Source organism: Lepidochelys olivacea, assembly GCF_965140295.1.
Source record: "Lepidochelys olivacea isolate rLepOli2 genome assembly, chromosome: 6".
NCBI classification, from domain to species: Eukaryota; Metazoa; Chordata; order Testudines; family Cheloniidae; genus Lepidochelys; species Lepidochelys olivacea.
The window spans coordinates 36,846,780-36,860,984 of NC_140416.1; the positions used below are offsets into that span (position 1 = coordinate 36,846,780).

Below are 14,205 nucleotides of genomic sequence, written 5' to 3' on the forward strand. Positions count from 1 at the left end.
GGGCAATATTTCTCAGAAAGATGCAGAATTATCTGCATTATCAGCATTTAGATACTCTGGTTATAGGAGCCTTCTAAGACTCTGAGGCAGACAAATATCTGGAGAAAAGGGAGGATGAAATACTCCCATCAAGCAAACTAGACTAAACACCAATTTCCAGTGGCAACTTAGACATTCTCTGAGACCAACTGATTCAGCTGAGTCAAGGGGTAAAATGTTCAAAAACATTGAAGTCACTCAGCATCATAAGTACCACTAAAAGTCAATGTCATGATTTCATGAGCTCATCAAAATACATACAACCACTTACATTAGCAAACAGATATATGTATAGCTACTGTCACTTTCCAAGATGTTTCAAAAGTTTTGTAGTCAGCCATTTCAATCACACATGTGTTATACAGAAGTCATTAAACACTTCTAAACTTAGTGTTTGCTCAGCTTCTTGAGGCACTTTACTGATTCCAGCACGAAATGTTAGAATTTGCAACCAACTAGGTAGTGAGACTGCTCCATTCTGTCAAGTTTCCAAGTTGCCATGGGTGACTGTCACCACCAGAGTAGTCCTTACTCTAATAAGCTGACAGTGGTATGTATGTGTTAGAGAGATTGGTATCATAGATTCATAGATATTTAGGTCAGAAGGGACCATTATGATCATCTAGTCTGACCTCCTGCACAACGCAGGCCACAGAATTTCACCCACCTCTCCTACAAAAAAAACCTCACACCTATATCTGTATCATGATAAGTTAGATCAAAAATTAAAATTATTTTTAGTTGCGACCAGCAGAGGGGCTCAAGACTATCTGCAGTAACTCATCTGTAGTCTAAGTGGTTCTCAAGCAGGGGTACGCATACTCCTGGGGTATGCAGAGGTCTTCCATGAGGTACATCAACTCATCTAGATATTTGCCTAGTTTTACAACAGGCTACATAAAAAGCACTAGCAAAGTCAGTACAAGCTAGAATTTCATACAATGAGTTGTTTATACTGCTCTGTATACTATACACTGACATGTTAGTACAATATTTATATTCCAATTGATTTATTTTATAACTATATGGTAAAAATGAGAACATAAGCAGTTTTTCAATAATAGCATGCTGTGAAACTTTTATATTTTTATGTCTGATTTTGTAAGCAAGTAGTGTTTAAGTGAGTTTACGTTTAAGTAACTTGGGGGTATGCAAGACAAATCAGACTGCTGAAAGAGGTACAGTAGTCTGGAAAGGTTGAGAGCCACTGGTCTAAATTCCAGTGGCCAATGTGCCTTGAAAATCCAATAGTGAAGAGGTCAGGGTGCTGCCAAGTTTATCTTCAAATGCATGTGAAGTTTAAACAACAAACTGAGAAAAACAAAGCTATGGAAACTCTCTCAAAGTAATCTAAATATGGTAAAAAGAACCTCTGAAAGGGTTGTTCTACCCAGAAAAATGGCTGCAAAAATGGAATCTGAAGGTTCTATGATTATTGTGTAAATGACTCCAGATCAAATCTAGTTGATTTTTCTATCGAAAGATTTTTTTTCTAACTGCCAGTTGTTCAAACTTAACATGCACCTGAAAATCAAGCTCATTTTTGTTCTGGCTTATGATTCACCACCAGTAATACAGATTCTGTGCATCCAAATTCTGCCAACTTTTACATCCATGCAACATCAGTGCAGACAGTGGGTGTCACAGATGTGGTTAAGGCACCCTAATTGGAAATGGTAATCAATTCTGTTAAGGAGGCATGATCCAGAATAGAATCAACTTCTTCTGAAACAGATGTCCTGGCTCTGTGGGACTAAAAGGAGCTAAGTATTAAAAATGTATTTCTCTCACTCAACTAAGCAAATATGACTCTGAATACACACAAAGAATAGATCTGGTAGGATTAAGGTGTGTCATTCTTACATTACCACTCTTTAAAGCAGAACTGCATTCTGAAGCAACCTTGCAAAATCTGCTCACTCCCAAAGGGAGTGTAAAATATTAGATTTTTAATAATGTTAATCGACCTGGTAAAGGGCTGGAAGAATAAACTTTATGTGGAGGGTGTTAAATTTTCATGGGAATTTTGCAGATCACACAACATTTATAGACTACATGTTATAATATACGTATGATTTCAGTTTAAATTCAGTTAAAAACAAATATAAAAGACTGACAACAGAAAATCACTCACCATCCTCATCACTCTGGGCTTCAGGAGAAGAATCAGACTGGGAAGATGAAAACTCTTCTTTCCATTTTTTCCGTTTCTTTGGTGGTGGTTCAGCCTTTATCTTTGGCTGTTTAGCTTTGGGTTTCACAGAAGAGACTTTTGTTGTTGTAGTTTTTGGTGTTGGAGGATCAGGAGCTTTGCTGGTGCTATTACTTGGTTTGCAATGAATGGGCCTGCAATATTATAATGAACAGTTTTATAAGTCATCTACATAAATTCACACAAGATCTAATTTTAATAAAAAGAATCATGGTACTTTTTGTGAGTCATGTAAGTTTATTCCATTGCACTCTAGTATGATCATTTTCATTAATACTTAGCACTTAGTTTTACATTTTTGAAGTGCTGTTACATATTAATTAATCCTCAACAGCTGGCGAGTCATGGTTACGGTGAGTCATGGAAGTATTTGGGAACTACAGGTGTATTCCAATCACTATTTTACTAAGGTATTGGTGGCCTTACTAACCTTGAATATCTGATGGAAATTTTGTAACCCCTTTTGGTGGGCTACGAATCAAGATTTTGTGGTTGAAATATAATACAGATGAACTGTACTTTAATTTTCACAACCATATATGAATGTGTGACATTTTATATTTCTGCATAAATACTGTGTGGGATTTAATGTAATGAATGAGAATTTTATTTTTTATCCTATCATCGCTACCCCAGTGGCTCTGTAGAACACCACATTGCAATATTTAAAACTATTTAAATATAAAAAATAAAATAAAATAAAACCACATTTCTAAACACTATATAACAAAAATTAGAGGAATTAAACTGAATACAAAGAAGAAAATATATAAATATTGTCATCACACTCCAACGTTGTAGAGGGAAAGTTTCAGATCTAGAACCCTTCACAAAGACACAGTCACCTGATGACCTAAAAAGCAATGGTGTAATCCCTCACGGGCACATGAATCACAGTTAAAAACTCCATCAGAAGGAAGTTCAAGAAGGAGATCTCAGATATAGATTCACAGAAATGTAAGGATGAAAGGGACCTCAGGACGTCAACTAATCCAGCCCTCTGTGGTAAGGCAGGACCAAGTATAGCTAAGACCATCCCCAACCGATGTCTGTCCAAACTATATTTAAAAACCCATAGTGATGATTATTCCACAACATCCCTTGGAAGCCTGTTCCAGAGCTTAACTAACCTTATAGTTAGAAAGGTTTTCCTAATATCTAACCTAAATTTCTCTTGCTGAAGATAAAGCCCATTACTTCTTTTCCTACCTTCAGTGCACCTCGACAATTGATCACCCTCCTCTTTGTACCAGCCCTTAATATATTTGAAGGCAGCTATCAGGTCTTCTTTTCTCAAGACTAAACAAGCCCAGTTTAATTTTTTCCTCATAGGTCTGGTTTTCTAAACCTTTTACCATTTTTGTTGCTGTCCTCTGGACTCGCTCCAATTTGTCCACATTTTAAAGTGTGGTGCGCAGACTTGGACACAGTGTTCCAGCTGAGGCCTCACCAGTGTTGAGTAGAGGGACAATTACCTCCTGTGTCTTACATATGACACTCCTGTTAATACATTCCAGAATGATATTTCCCTTTTTCACAACTGCATTGCACTGTTGACTCCTATTCAATTTGTGATCCACTATAACCCCCAGATCCTTTTCAGCGGTACTACCGCTGAGTAGGGTGACCAGATAGCAAGTATGAAAAACCATGACAGGGGGTGGGGAGTACTGGAGCCTCTATAAGACAAAGCCCTATAAAATGGGGGCATCTGGTCACCCTACCGCCGAGTGAGTTATTCCCCATTATATAGTTGTGCATTTGATTTTTCCTTCCTCAGTGTAGTACTTTGCACTTGTCTTTATTGAATTTCATCTTGTTGATTTCAGATTAATTCTCCAATTTGTCAAAGCCTCTTTGAAATCAAATTCTGTCTTCCAAAGCACTTGCAATCCCTCTAAGATTGGTATCATCCATAAATTGTATAAGCATACTCCACTCCATTATCTAAGTCATTAATGAAAATATTGAATAGTATCAGACGCAGGACAGACTTCTGTAGGACTCCACTAGATAAATCCCCCGGTTAGACAGCAAACCTTCAATAACTATTTGAGTACAGTCTTTCAACCAGTTTTGCACCCACCTTATAGTAATTTCATCTAAATCACATTTCTCTAGTTTTCTTATCAGAATGTCACGTGGGACTCATGTCAAAAGCCTTACTAAAATCAAGATATGTCATGTCCGTCACTTCCTCCCTATCCAGTGGCTAGTAACCCTATCAAAGAAGGAACTTGGTTTGGTTTGGCATGATTTGTTCTTGGCAAATCCATGTTGGTTATTACTTATAACCCTATTATCCCCTAGATGCTCACAAACTGATTATTAATTTGTTCCAGTATCTTCCCAAGTATCAAAGTTAGGCTGACTGGTCTACAATTCCCCACATCTTCTTTGTTCCTCTTTTTAAAAAAGCATTACATTTGCCTTTTTCCAGTCCTCCGCGACCTCAGCTGTCCTCTCTGAGTTCTTGAAGATAATCACTAATGATTCTGGGATTGCCACTGCTGTTTCCTTAGGTACCCTCAGGGGAATTTTGTCAGGCCCTGCCAACTTGAGTACAACTAACTTATATAAATATTCTTTAACCTATTCTTTCCTTATTTTGGCTTGTGTTCCTTCCCCTTTGTTGTTAATATGAAGTGTGTTAAGTATCTAACCACAATTATACTTTTTAGAGAATAGTGAAGCAAAACAGGCATTAACTAACTCAACATTCTTGTTGTCATCCATTATCAGCACTCCTTCCCTGCTAAGGAGCGGACCTATACCTTCCTTCATCTTTCTCTTGCTCCTAATGTATTTATGGAACCTCTTCTTTCCTTTTATGTCGCTTGTTATGTGTAACTCACTAGGCAGCCATTGTAAAGAATAATGTAAAGGGGAGGAATAATATGACCATGATTACTCAAATCAGTAAGTAAACATATTGTCATATTCACAACAAGTATGAGCCAATGAGCAACAAAAACACTGTGTAGCTCTGCTAAGAGAGAAATACAATAATTGAACTTCTTGGCATTAGATGTATTGCTGTTGCAATGTTGGCATGTGATATATAAGGGAGCAGTCTGTGAAAATGTACAAATGAAATACTTTCAGACTAAGTCTGATACATGGCTTTCCATGGTAAGAACATGATTTAAAGTGTTGACAAAATTCTTTAGTTTGCTTTTTGCTGCCAAACAAGCCCCCTCTATGAGCAGTGATATCATAGAAGGAAAAGCATCTTTCTGACAACCATCTCTATTACCCAAGAGCAAAACTTTTGTCTTCCCAGAGTTGAGAATAAAGTATTCTACTTCTCAGGCATCCAGACAGCATTGTCATCCAAGCAACCTGGAAACACAGACTTAACTTGCAAAGTCCACAAGGGAAGAGATATGTAATTGTGTACCAGCATCATACATATATATTACTAAGTGTTTAGAAATCTCACCTGGGGGCCTCCATTTATGTTGAGTAAGGCAAGATAGACATTTGAGTCATGTGGCATTCCAAATCCTTCATAGCTGTAATGGAAAACTATTGTAATCCATAGAAGCCAAGGGGAAGAGTTCATAGTTGCTGTAGAAACTTTAACTAATTGCTCAAAGCAAGTAATTCAAAGTTTCCACTTAATGCTCATGCCAAACCAATACAGTAAAATAAAAAGTGATCTGAAAATAAATACCTTGCAGACTGTACAGGTTTACTTCGTGGTTTTTTTGAACAGACTCTGACATACTCCTTTTTGTTTGCATTTTCAATGAACTTCACATACACCCGCTTGTATTTCATTTTTGCATCCCCAAAATACCCAAGATACTGTGAAAAGCAAAACAAAAACATATAATTACACGGATTTTCCTATTAAAGTTATTTTGCTAAGCGAAGTTATTCTATTGATCATTTACACATGAAAATACTAAGACCATCTATTTGGGTACAAAAGCGATCTACTCTAAAACTGTTGTAATTTAGGAGGGAATTGCCGCTGGATTTTAAATATCCTTAAAATATAAATAAGACAATATAGTCACTGGGCTTGGTTTTCTCCTGCATCTGAGCTCTGCAAGGCACAGGGTGAGGGGCACCATCAGGGAGTGGGCTGGTCTGCGCTTACACTTGCATGGAAGAGCAACTGGGGGGATAGCCTACTTTATGCTGTCAATATATGGTCCATAAGGGGTCATACTCTAGCTGATCTTCAGAGTGGAGCTCCACTCCACCCTACCTCCTCTCTATCTCTTTGTGCCATGAACACTGCCAGGATGCAAGTATGGGAAAAGAGCACATGACCCAGCTCCACCAGCTTTATCCCAGCTGAGAACTCCTCCTCGCTGGGGGAATGCTAAACTGGGTAGTTGAGACCAGAATCTGGTTCCTTTGCATGACCTGCATGGCACAAAGAAACCAGAATGAAAATGAGAACTGGCCTTGAATATACGACAGCAATTCTTATTGTCGTTCTGCTAAATGTAGCAGAGGGACCCACTAACTATTCATTTCTAGCCCTAGAGTTAGGGAGATCTTTGCAGAAATGCTAGTACAGAAAGTAAACAGAAATGTCATGTTCCTTTAATGCTCCAGGGTGAGACATTTTCTTTTGTGCAAGCAGGGGCTCAACCAGAAGTCACTGTAGTTTTACAAGGAATCTTCATACTTACACTATTAGTAGCAGCAAACTCTCTCTGTCCATCTCGAATTTCAGGAACAAACTTTTGTAACAAAGCCTTTTGTACTTTCCAGATTGCTGGAGGCTCTTTTCCAGTTTGTAAAGCCATCTATAAGAACCAAAAATGTATTAGCTAAAAATTGTGCTTATTTTCCTTCCAAAATTTATTAATTTTTTTCTTTAGAGATAGACTGGATATAAATTCTCCAGATTACAAATACACCACTATTACGTGCTGATGGCACCAGGATATTAGCTACGAGGTATATTCAGTACAGTACCATCTATAGACTAAACCTCAAAATTTATTTCTTCAAGATCTTTGAAGCTGACCCAGCCAACTCCATCTATGGCAATCAAGCCACAAAAACCTGACAAATTTCATTTCAGCAATTTGTCATTTTTTTCAAAGTTTCTTTTATCATCATGCCTTTGGTAGTATGAAAATAATTTTTAAAAACAAAACCACCAAATAGCAGAAAAATGACTCCCCATAGTCCCTAGTGCTAGCTCTCTGTGACTGTAGAGTTCCCAAAGAACCTGACATTATGGCATGATACTTGCAGTTACGTGAAAACAAAAAGTTCAATAGTAACAAGTGAACTGGACGAAGATTACATTTGCAGTTCAACTTTTAGTTCAACAATTAGCTCAAACAGATTATCCTCTTAAAAACATTTCTTTCTGTCTTAAATATTGTAAACATATCTGTAAAAATTAACCGCCCAACCCCTAGAAATCCTTCTTTAAAATATTAATCGATAAAGATTCTCATATTTTAAGGCAAGTGTAGAAAAAACTTAAAAGTGTATTTTCAAATGGTTATGAGAAAAACCCTACAAGATTAGGATCCAACATTGCAAAGTTTTAAAACTATTTATTCCTTAACTTACCTGACACACCTAGCAAATTATTAACAGAACTTTTATTTTAAAATTTGAATTCAAAAGGGTCCATAGGAAGGCAAAGAATAAACATATCTAGGAACGATTTTTAAAGTGACATGCAAAAGTAATCATAAAATCTGTGAGCTAGAACAGTAGCAGAGGAGTGGACATGAGGAAGACAAAACAGAAGAAGAATTAGAAATGGAGAAAACAAATAAGGTTTCCTTAAACTCGACAAACATTATGAAGAGTTGTAGTGGATCCACATAGAAGCCACTCCTTGTTAGAGGAGCGAACAAAGCCGCCACAAAAATAAAAAAAAACAAAAATCCGAAAACAAAAAACTAAGGGCACGTCTACACCAACAGTGCTGCAGCAGTACCGTGCAGCTGCGCTGCTGCAGCACATCTGGTGAAGACACTCTGTGCTGATGGAAGAGAGCTCTCCTGTTAGCATAAATAAAACCACCTCTGTGAGCGGCAGAAGCTATGTTGGTGGGAGAAGCTCTCCCACCAACATAGCGCTGTGCACATGAGTGCTTATGCCATTGTAATTTATGTCGCTCAGGGGGATGGTTTATTCACACCCCCGAGCGACATAAATTATGCTGACATAGGCTGTAGTGTAGACACAGCCTTAGACACATACTTCAACACCATACTCCTGAAAGCTAATCAAAGTCTTCAATAAGGATGTATTCTGGTGGGGTCAAGAATCCTTGAAAACTTTAGCTCTTTTGTAAAAGGTTAAAAGACATACACCAAATCTGGAAGACTCCTCCTGTATGTATGTCTATAGACAATGTTGAGATCTAATTGAGATTATCTGCTGCAGTTATTTACCTTTTTCATTTAACTAGTATGAATGCTTGACACATAATTAAAGTGATGCATATTCCCTCCCAAAAACTAGAACCACCAACTGTATGCCATCTTGGCAGCATCACAAATCTGTTGAGCAATGCAGTAGAATATTAAGCCTCTGCCCTTTGGTAGTTTGACTGTTGATGTCTGCTTCATGGTGTGTGTTGGTAATTACTCAAAACAAACATTTGGATTACCTTTAGCATATCTATATCTTCAATCTTCACTACAAATTCATCACGTTCTCTGTACATGCCCTCTCCTCCACTGTCCGTATTCTCCTCATCAGTACATCCTTCTATTGCAACAGCTGTCTGTATTTTTGCTAACTGGTCTGAAGTCAGACCATCCTGGTCAGCTATCTTTAGGAGTTCTGCTGAACTTGTTTTCTCCTGAACATTTACCACAGGAGCAGTAGTGTTTGGAGATTCCTGCTTTACAAGAGCAGCGGTGTTGGCAGTAGTAGCAACTGCCATTTTTTCAGTTTCTAAAGCAAAAAACAAGCAAGCATCAGTTATATGAATCATCAAGGATCAGCAACATAAGAAGGAAATTAAGTTTATTTTATTTACTTTCCCAGACAATACATACAAAAAGCACCCATTCACAAATTAAAATAGCAAAATTAACTAGCCCTAAGTTAAACCTATATCTAAAAAACTTAAAATAATTAGTATTAAGTCTGTATGTTTGCATGAAACTGATTTTGTTATAGCTATAGCACATAGGCATTATGGTGATAACGTGCCTTAGAACACATTATTACAGAGAGGACCAACAGGAAAACACTGTTTTGCTCTGTGGAACAAAGCAAATGGCAGACTCTAACAGATTACTATTTTGGATCTTGTTGGCCTCCCCTCTGCTGATATGCAAACTACATCTTCATCATTTTCATCAAATAAAGAAAAAGGAAAGTGGCTGTCATGTATAACACAAAACCTAAATCAAATATGAAAAAGTATTTTCTCAGTGGCGCTTCTGGGGCACTCTCATTTTGCATCTTCTAATAAATTAACTAGTGGTTTCAGGTTATATTTTAACACTCCTAACAATTTTATAATACAATTTAACACAAAGTAGTGCTTTGCAATGAGAATTAATGGTACAAAGTGAAAAAATGAAAAGCACTCCACTTCTGTATGCCACACTTAGTCAGTGGAAATTCCCAATTCCCCAAATGATTATTATTCCCTTTCCCCATCCACAAAGAAGACCTCTTTTAGGTATTGTATTACCATCTGCCTTCAAGACATACTTGCTTCAGCGCTGGCTTGCTAATCTAACTAAACAATGCAAGCCACAATTTAATTGCTAATATCACACTTAGTGAACTAGCATCAAAGGTTGGGACGTATCCTTTAAAAACACAAACAATAAAAGTATCATTTCACGTGATAAATTTCAAACAATGAGATACAGGAAAAAGAATATTCTATATAAATCATCATTATAAAATAATCCAAAAACAAGTTAACTGGATATTTAAATTATTGCATCTCTATTACAAAAATGCATTATCTGGAAACAGGAAGAGTCATTAAAAAATCACTATTGCCAAATTTGAATAATGTATATGAAAAGAAGTTACAGTGCATGCAGAATAAAATATTTCATGTCACATGACTGCAAGTATGGTAAATGCATTGGTCCAGTGAAAGCTGCAACACTTTTATTTAACATAAAAGTTGGTATACAGTTATTTTCCAAGTACATCTAGAAGTTTCCCAAGAGCAGTAAAGTATGTATGAGGTACCCTAGTGTTACCATGGTAGAAAGGTCTATATATTAGTTTGAATATTTTTACATTTTATATTGTTGAGTCTAAAAAATAAACAGATGTATAATTGCACATGTATAAGGAAATCAGTACTGATTCTGCATGACCAGCATGTTGCAGAATGTCAATTAATGTTATCTTGGATAAGGTACAAATAGTCCTTCCTACAACAGAAGAGGAATTTGGTGGTATACATATGTATTATATCTTTATACAAAATAGTGAAAAGATGGTACAACCATATTTTTAAAACAAAGTATGAAGAAAAAAAGGTTAAAATAAAGCTTCACCTACTTTTCTCAGAATAATGTTCTCAATGCTCAACAAAAGGGAAATTCCTTTTGTACATATGCTCTGTAAAAAGTTCTTAAATGCAATTATTTGATTTAAAAAGATGTTCACATTGTCTCTGGTTAGAAGTATTAACTGGGAGACTGTCCACACTGCTTTAACATTCAGAAAAAATACCAGTTATTTAAATATCTTAAAAATTCAGAATTTTCCACTGAGAGAAATGGACGAAACTTTATTTTAAGACGTTTCCTTCTTCTGCTCAAAAATAGAAGTTATAAACGAATCATTTTAATTAAGTATACTCACAAAAGCAAACATGTCAGTTATTCAATCAAAATTGTTTCCTTTGTACTAAATACACTGTAAAATAAATCCTTTTGTATCAGCTTATTATGCCAAATTATTATTTTTTAATTTAAAAATATACTTTTGGGTCACATTAGCTACAGCAAATCAGTTTACACTTATTTCATTTCAGTAAAAACATCCAGAAATTATCCACAGTGAAAGAATTAAAATCAAATCTTATTTATATTGGCCCTCGTCAGAGTTTGTTCATTCACATGTAAATTTGCACATGGAAATGTTTTTACTAAGTACATATATACATCTTCAACAAGATTACTTTTGATAAATACGAACAGTGGAGCAGACAGCTTTAAAATCGTAAAGTAATTTTTCCAATGGCTGGAAGAGGAAGATGGATGATATTTGTAACAGAGTCTCTCTGGAGTGTCAACTTTGCTGGCTGGGGGCCCCTTGCCACACAGAGTTACCACCACAAGGTCAGGCCAGTCCAGGTTCTAGCCCCTTAGAGTATGTCTACACAGCAAAGAAAAATCCATGGCTGGCCCATGCCAGTCGACTTGGGCTCAAGAGGCTTGGACTACAGGGCTGTTTCATTGCTGTGTTGACTTCTGGGCTAGGACCCTGCAGGGTATTAGGGTCCCAGAGCTCCCGAGCCCAGAAGCCTACCCAGCAACGAAACAGCCCCTCAGCCTGAGCCCTGCAAGACCGAGTAGGTTGACACAAGCCAGTAGCAGGTTTTTCTTTGTTGTGTAGACATACCCTTAGTCCTTGCAGTGGGCCGCACCCTTGTAGTACTGCTTACTTTGTGATGGGTGGGGCAAAGCAAAAGTTCAAACTCAGAAAAGAACAAGCCCCTCCTGGGGTCAACAGAAGGTGAAAAGGTCAGCAACCCCACCTTACTTCAGGAGTGCCTGGGTAGCAGCTTTACTGGAGTTCTTACGGCCAGATAGCTGAGTCAGTCTCCTCGTAGTACGCTTGCCCCTGGAGTTTGCTGGACTCCTCGCAGAGCTGGCAGGATCTCTCGCATGGGGGGTTCTTTCTGCTGCTTCAGGACCACTCCAGCCGTTTCCTTCTCAGGGCTTCCCCCTGGCCGACAGCAGTTTCCTCCTTTTAAAGCCCTCCTCCCTACCATGCATGATTGGCAGGGCTGAAGGGGAGGGGCTACCTTTGTACACACTGCCTCCTTAGTCCCTTTGCTGTCAGTGCGGGATTTATACACCCTACCATAGTATTACAGAGCAAAAGAGACAAATATTTCACAGCTGGGGAGAAGGAAAGAAGTACAGCTCAAAGTTTCTTTGGCACTTTGGAGGATAGAGCTGAAATTCAGAGGGATCTGACTGGAGAACGGGGCGATAAACAACAAAATGAAATTCAACAAAGACAAACATAAGGTGCTACACTTAGGGGAAAAAACGAAATGCACAAATACAGAATGGGGGATAACTGGCTTGGCAGCAGCACTGCTGAAAAGGATCTGAGAGTTGTGGTGGGTGACAACCTCAACATGGATGCCTCAGCAATGAAATGCTGTCGCAAAAAAAACCCAAATGTAATTTTAGGTTGCATTAACAGAGGCATAGCCTGTAAGTCATGGGAGTTGAAAGTATCGCTTTACTCGGTGCTGATTAGGCCTCAGCTGGAGTACTGTGTCTAATTTTGGTCACCAATGTATAGGAAGGATGTAGAGAAATTGGAAAGGATCCAGAGGCAAGCAACAAAGATGATCAAAAGAATAGAATGCAAGCCATATAAGCAACGCTGAAGAAACTGGGTATGTTTACTTTGGAAAAGAGAAGATTAAGGCAGGGAAACATGAGAGTTGTCTTCAAATACTTGAAAGGCTGCCATAAAAAAGATGGAGAAAAGTTTTTCTCTCTTGCCACAGAGGGCAGGAAAAGAAGCAATGGGTTTAAACTACAGGATACCAGATTTAGATTAACTCTCAGGAAAAACTACCTAGCTATAAGAACAGTAGGACAATGGAACAGACTGCCTAGGGAGGTTGTGGAAGCTCCTTCACTGGAGATTTTCAAAAGGAGGTTGTCTAGCCACCTGTCTTGGATGGTCTAGACACAAAAAATCCTGCATTTTGGCAGTGGGTGAGATTAGATGGCCCTTGCAGTCCCTTCTAACCTATGATTCTATGACTCCCAAGACTAGCTATATGAGATTCCTCAGAGATGCCACATGCAGGCAGAGGTACCTTCCAAATACACTATATTTGAGATATGAAGGTAGCTTGTGTGAACAGCAACAAAAAATTTATTGAACTTAACATATATATGGAAATCCTGGCCCATATGCTTCTAGGAAGCACTCCTGTTAACACAGGGATCTTTATGGATACATGTTTAGCATGGAGCTCAAGGACAACACCTATTCTAATTCTGTGCACTTAAAAGTATCAATACCTTCCTATACAAAGCAATGATCAAACATGCTCTAAGCATGTTCTATGTATAAAAAGTTGTGATAAGAGACAAAGTGGCACTGAACTCTACGTGTCAAAATTGTTTCTGAGATGCATACATTTTTAGTGATAACTAGGTCTCTTAAGCAGTATCCAGTAATTTACAAACTTCATGGATCCACCATTTCCCCTAGTCCCCAAAGATTCATGGACTGGACATTCTTTTGGGAAAGGAGGTCTGGATAAGGTTCCTCTGAATAATAAATGTCTCTTCTCTTGACTTGGCTAGAGATACTGCTGTAAGATTACTTGAGGCATTCTTTTCCCAAAGGTCTGTGAGCAAGCTATAGTTGCCACCACACCCATGGACTGGCCTGAAAGTTCCACAAATTTGTCTCTGGAGAGCCACAATTGTAGTTGAATGTAAAGTATGTGGCAGCATTAAATCTCGTTTAATATGCATGAAATATTACAGGGCAGAAGAAACAAACTGGACAAGCATTCAAAAAGATTGCTTTCAGGAAATCAAAAGGAGCTGGAACCGCTAAAGTAACCGGGTACTCTATGTTGTTAGCCCTTAAAGCATTTGGGCAAATGCTGATGAAGCTGTGCCTGCTGAGGCAGACTCTGACCTCTGTTGGTAGAATCTGCCCTTTTTGCTTCTTGGAATCTGATGAGTTCTTCATTGTGAACTTCTGCCCAAATGTTGCTTGGAAACCCTGTGACTGACATTTGAAGGTGAAAGTGT

General features: G+C 38.0%; 1 protein-coding gene across 3 annotated transcripts in view; it reads right to left on the minus strand.

The window, feature by feature from the left end:
• The window catches only part of QSER1 (glutamine and serine rich 1), an 85,333-nt gene that overhangs the window by 20,417 nt on the left and 50,711 nt on the right, over positions 1-14,205 (minus strand). For all 3 annotated transcript variants that reach the window (XM_084631096.1, XM_084631097.1, XM_084631098.1), the window contains 4 exons: positions 8,859-9,148; positions 6,904-7,020; positions 5,928-6,061; positions 2,174-2,385 (listed from right to left, as the gene is read on the minus strand). In XM_084631096.1, coding sequence (XP_084487222.1) covers positions 2,174-2,385; positions 5,928-6,061; positions 6,904-7,020; positions 8,859-9,148 — 753 coding nt within the window. The remainder of the gene's footprint in view (positions 1-2,173; positions 2,386-5,927; positions 6,062-6,903; positions 7,021-8,858; positions 9,149-14,205) is intronic.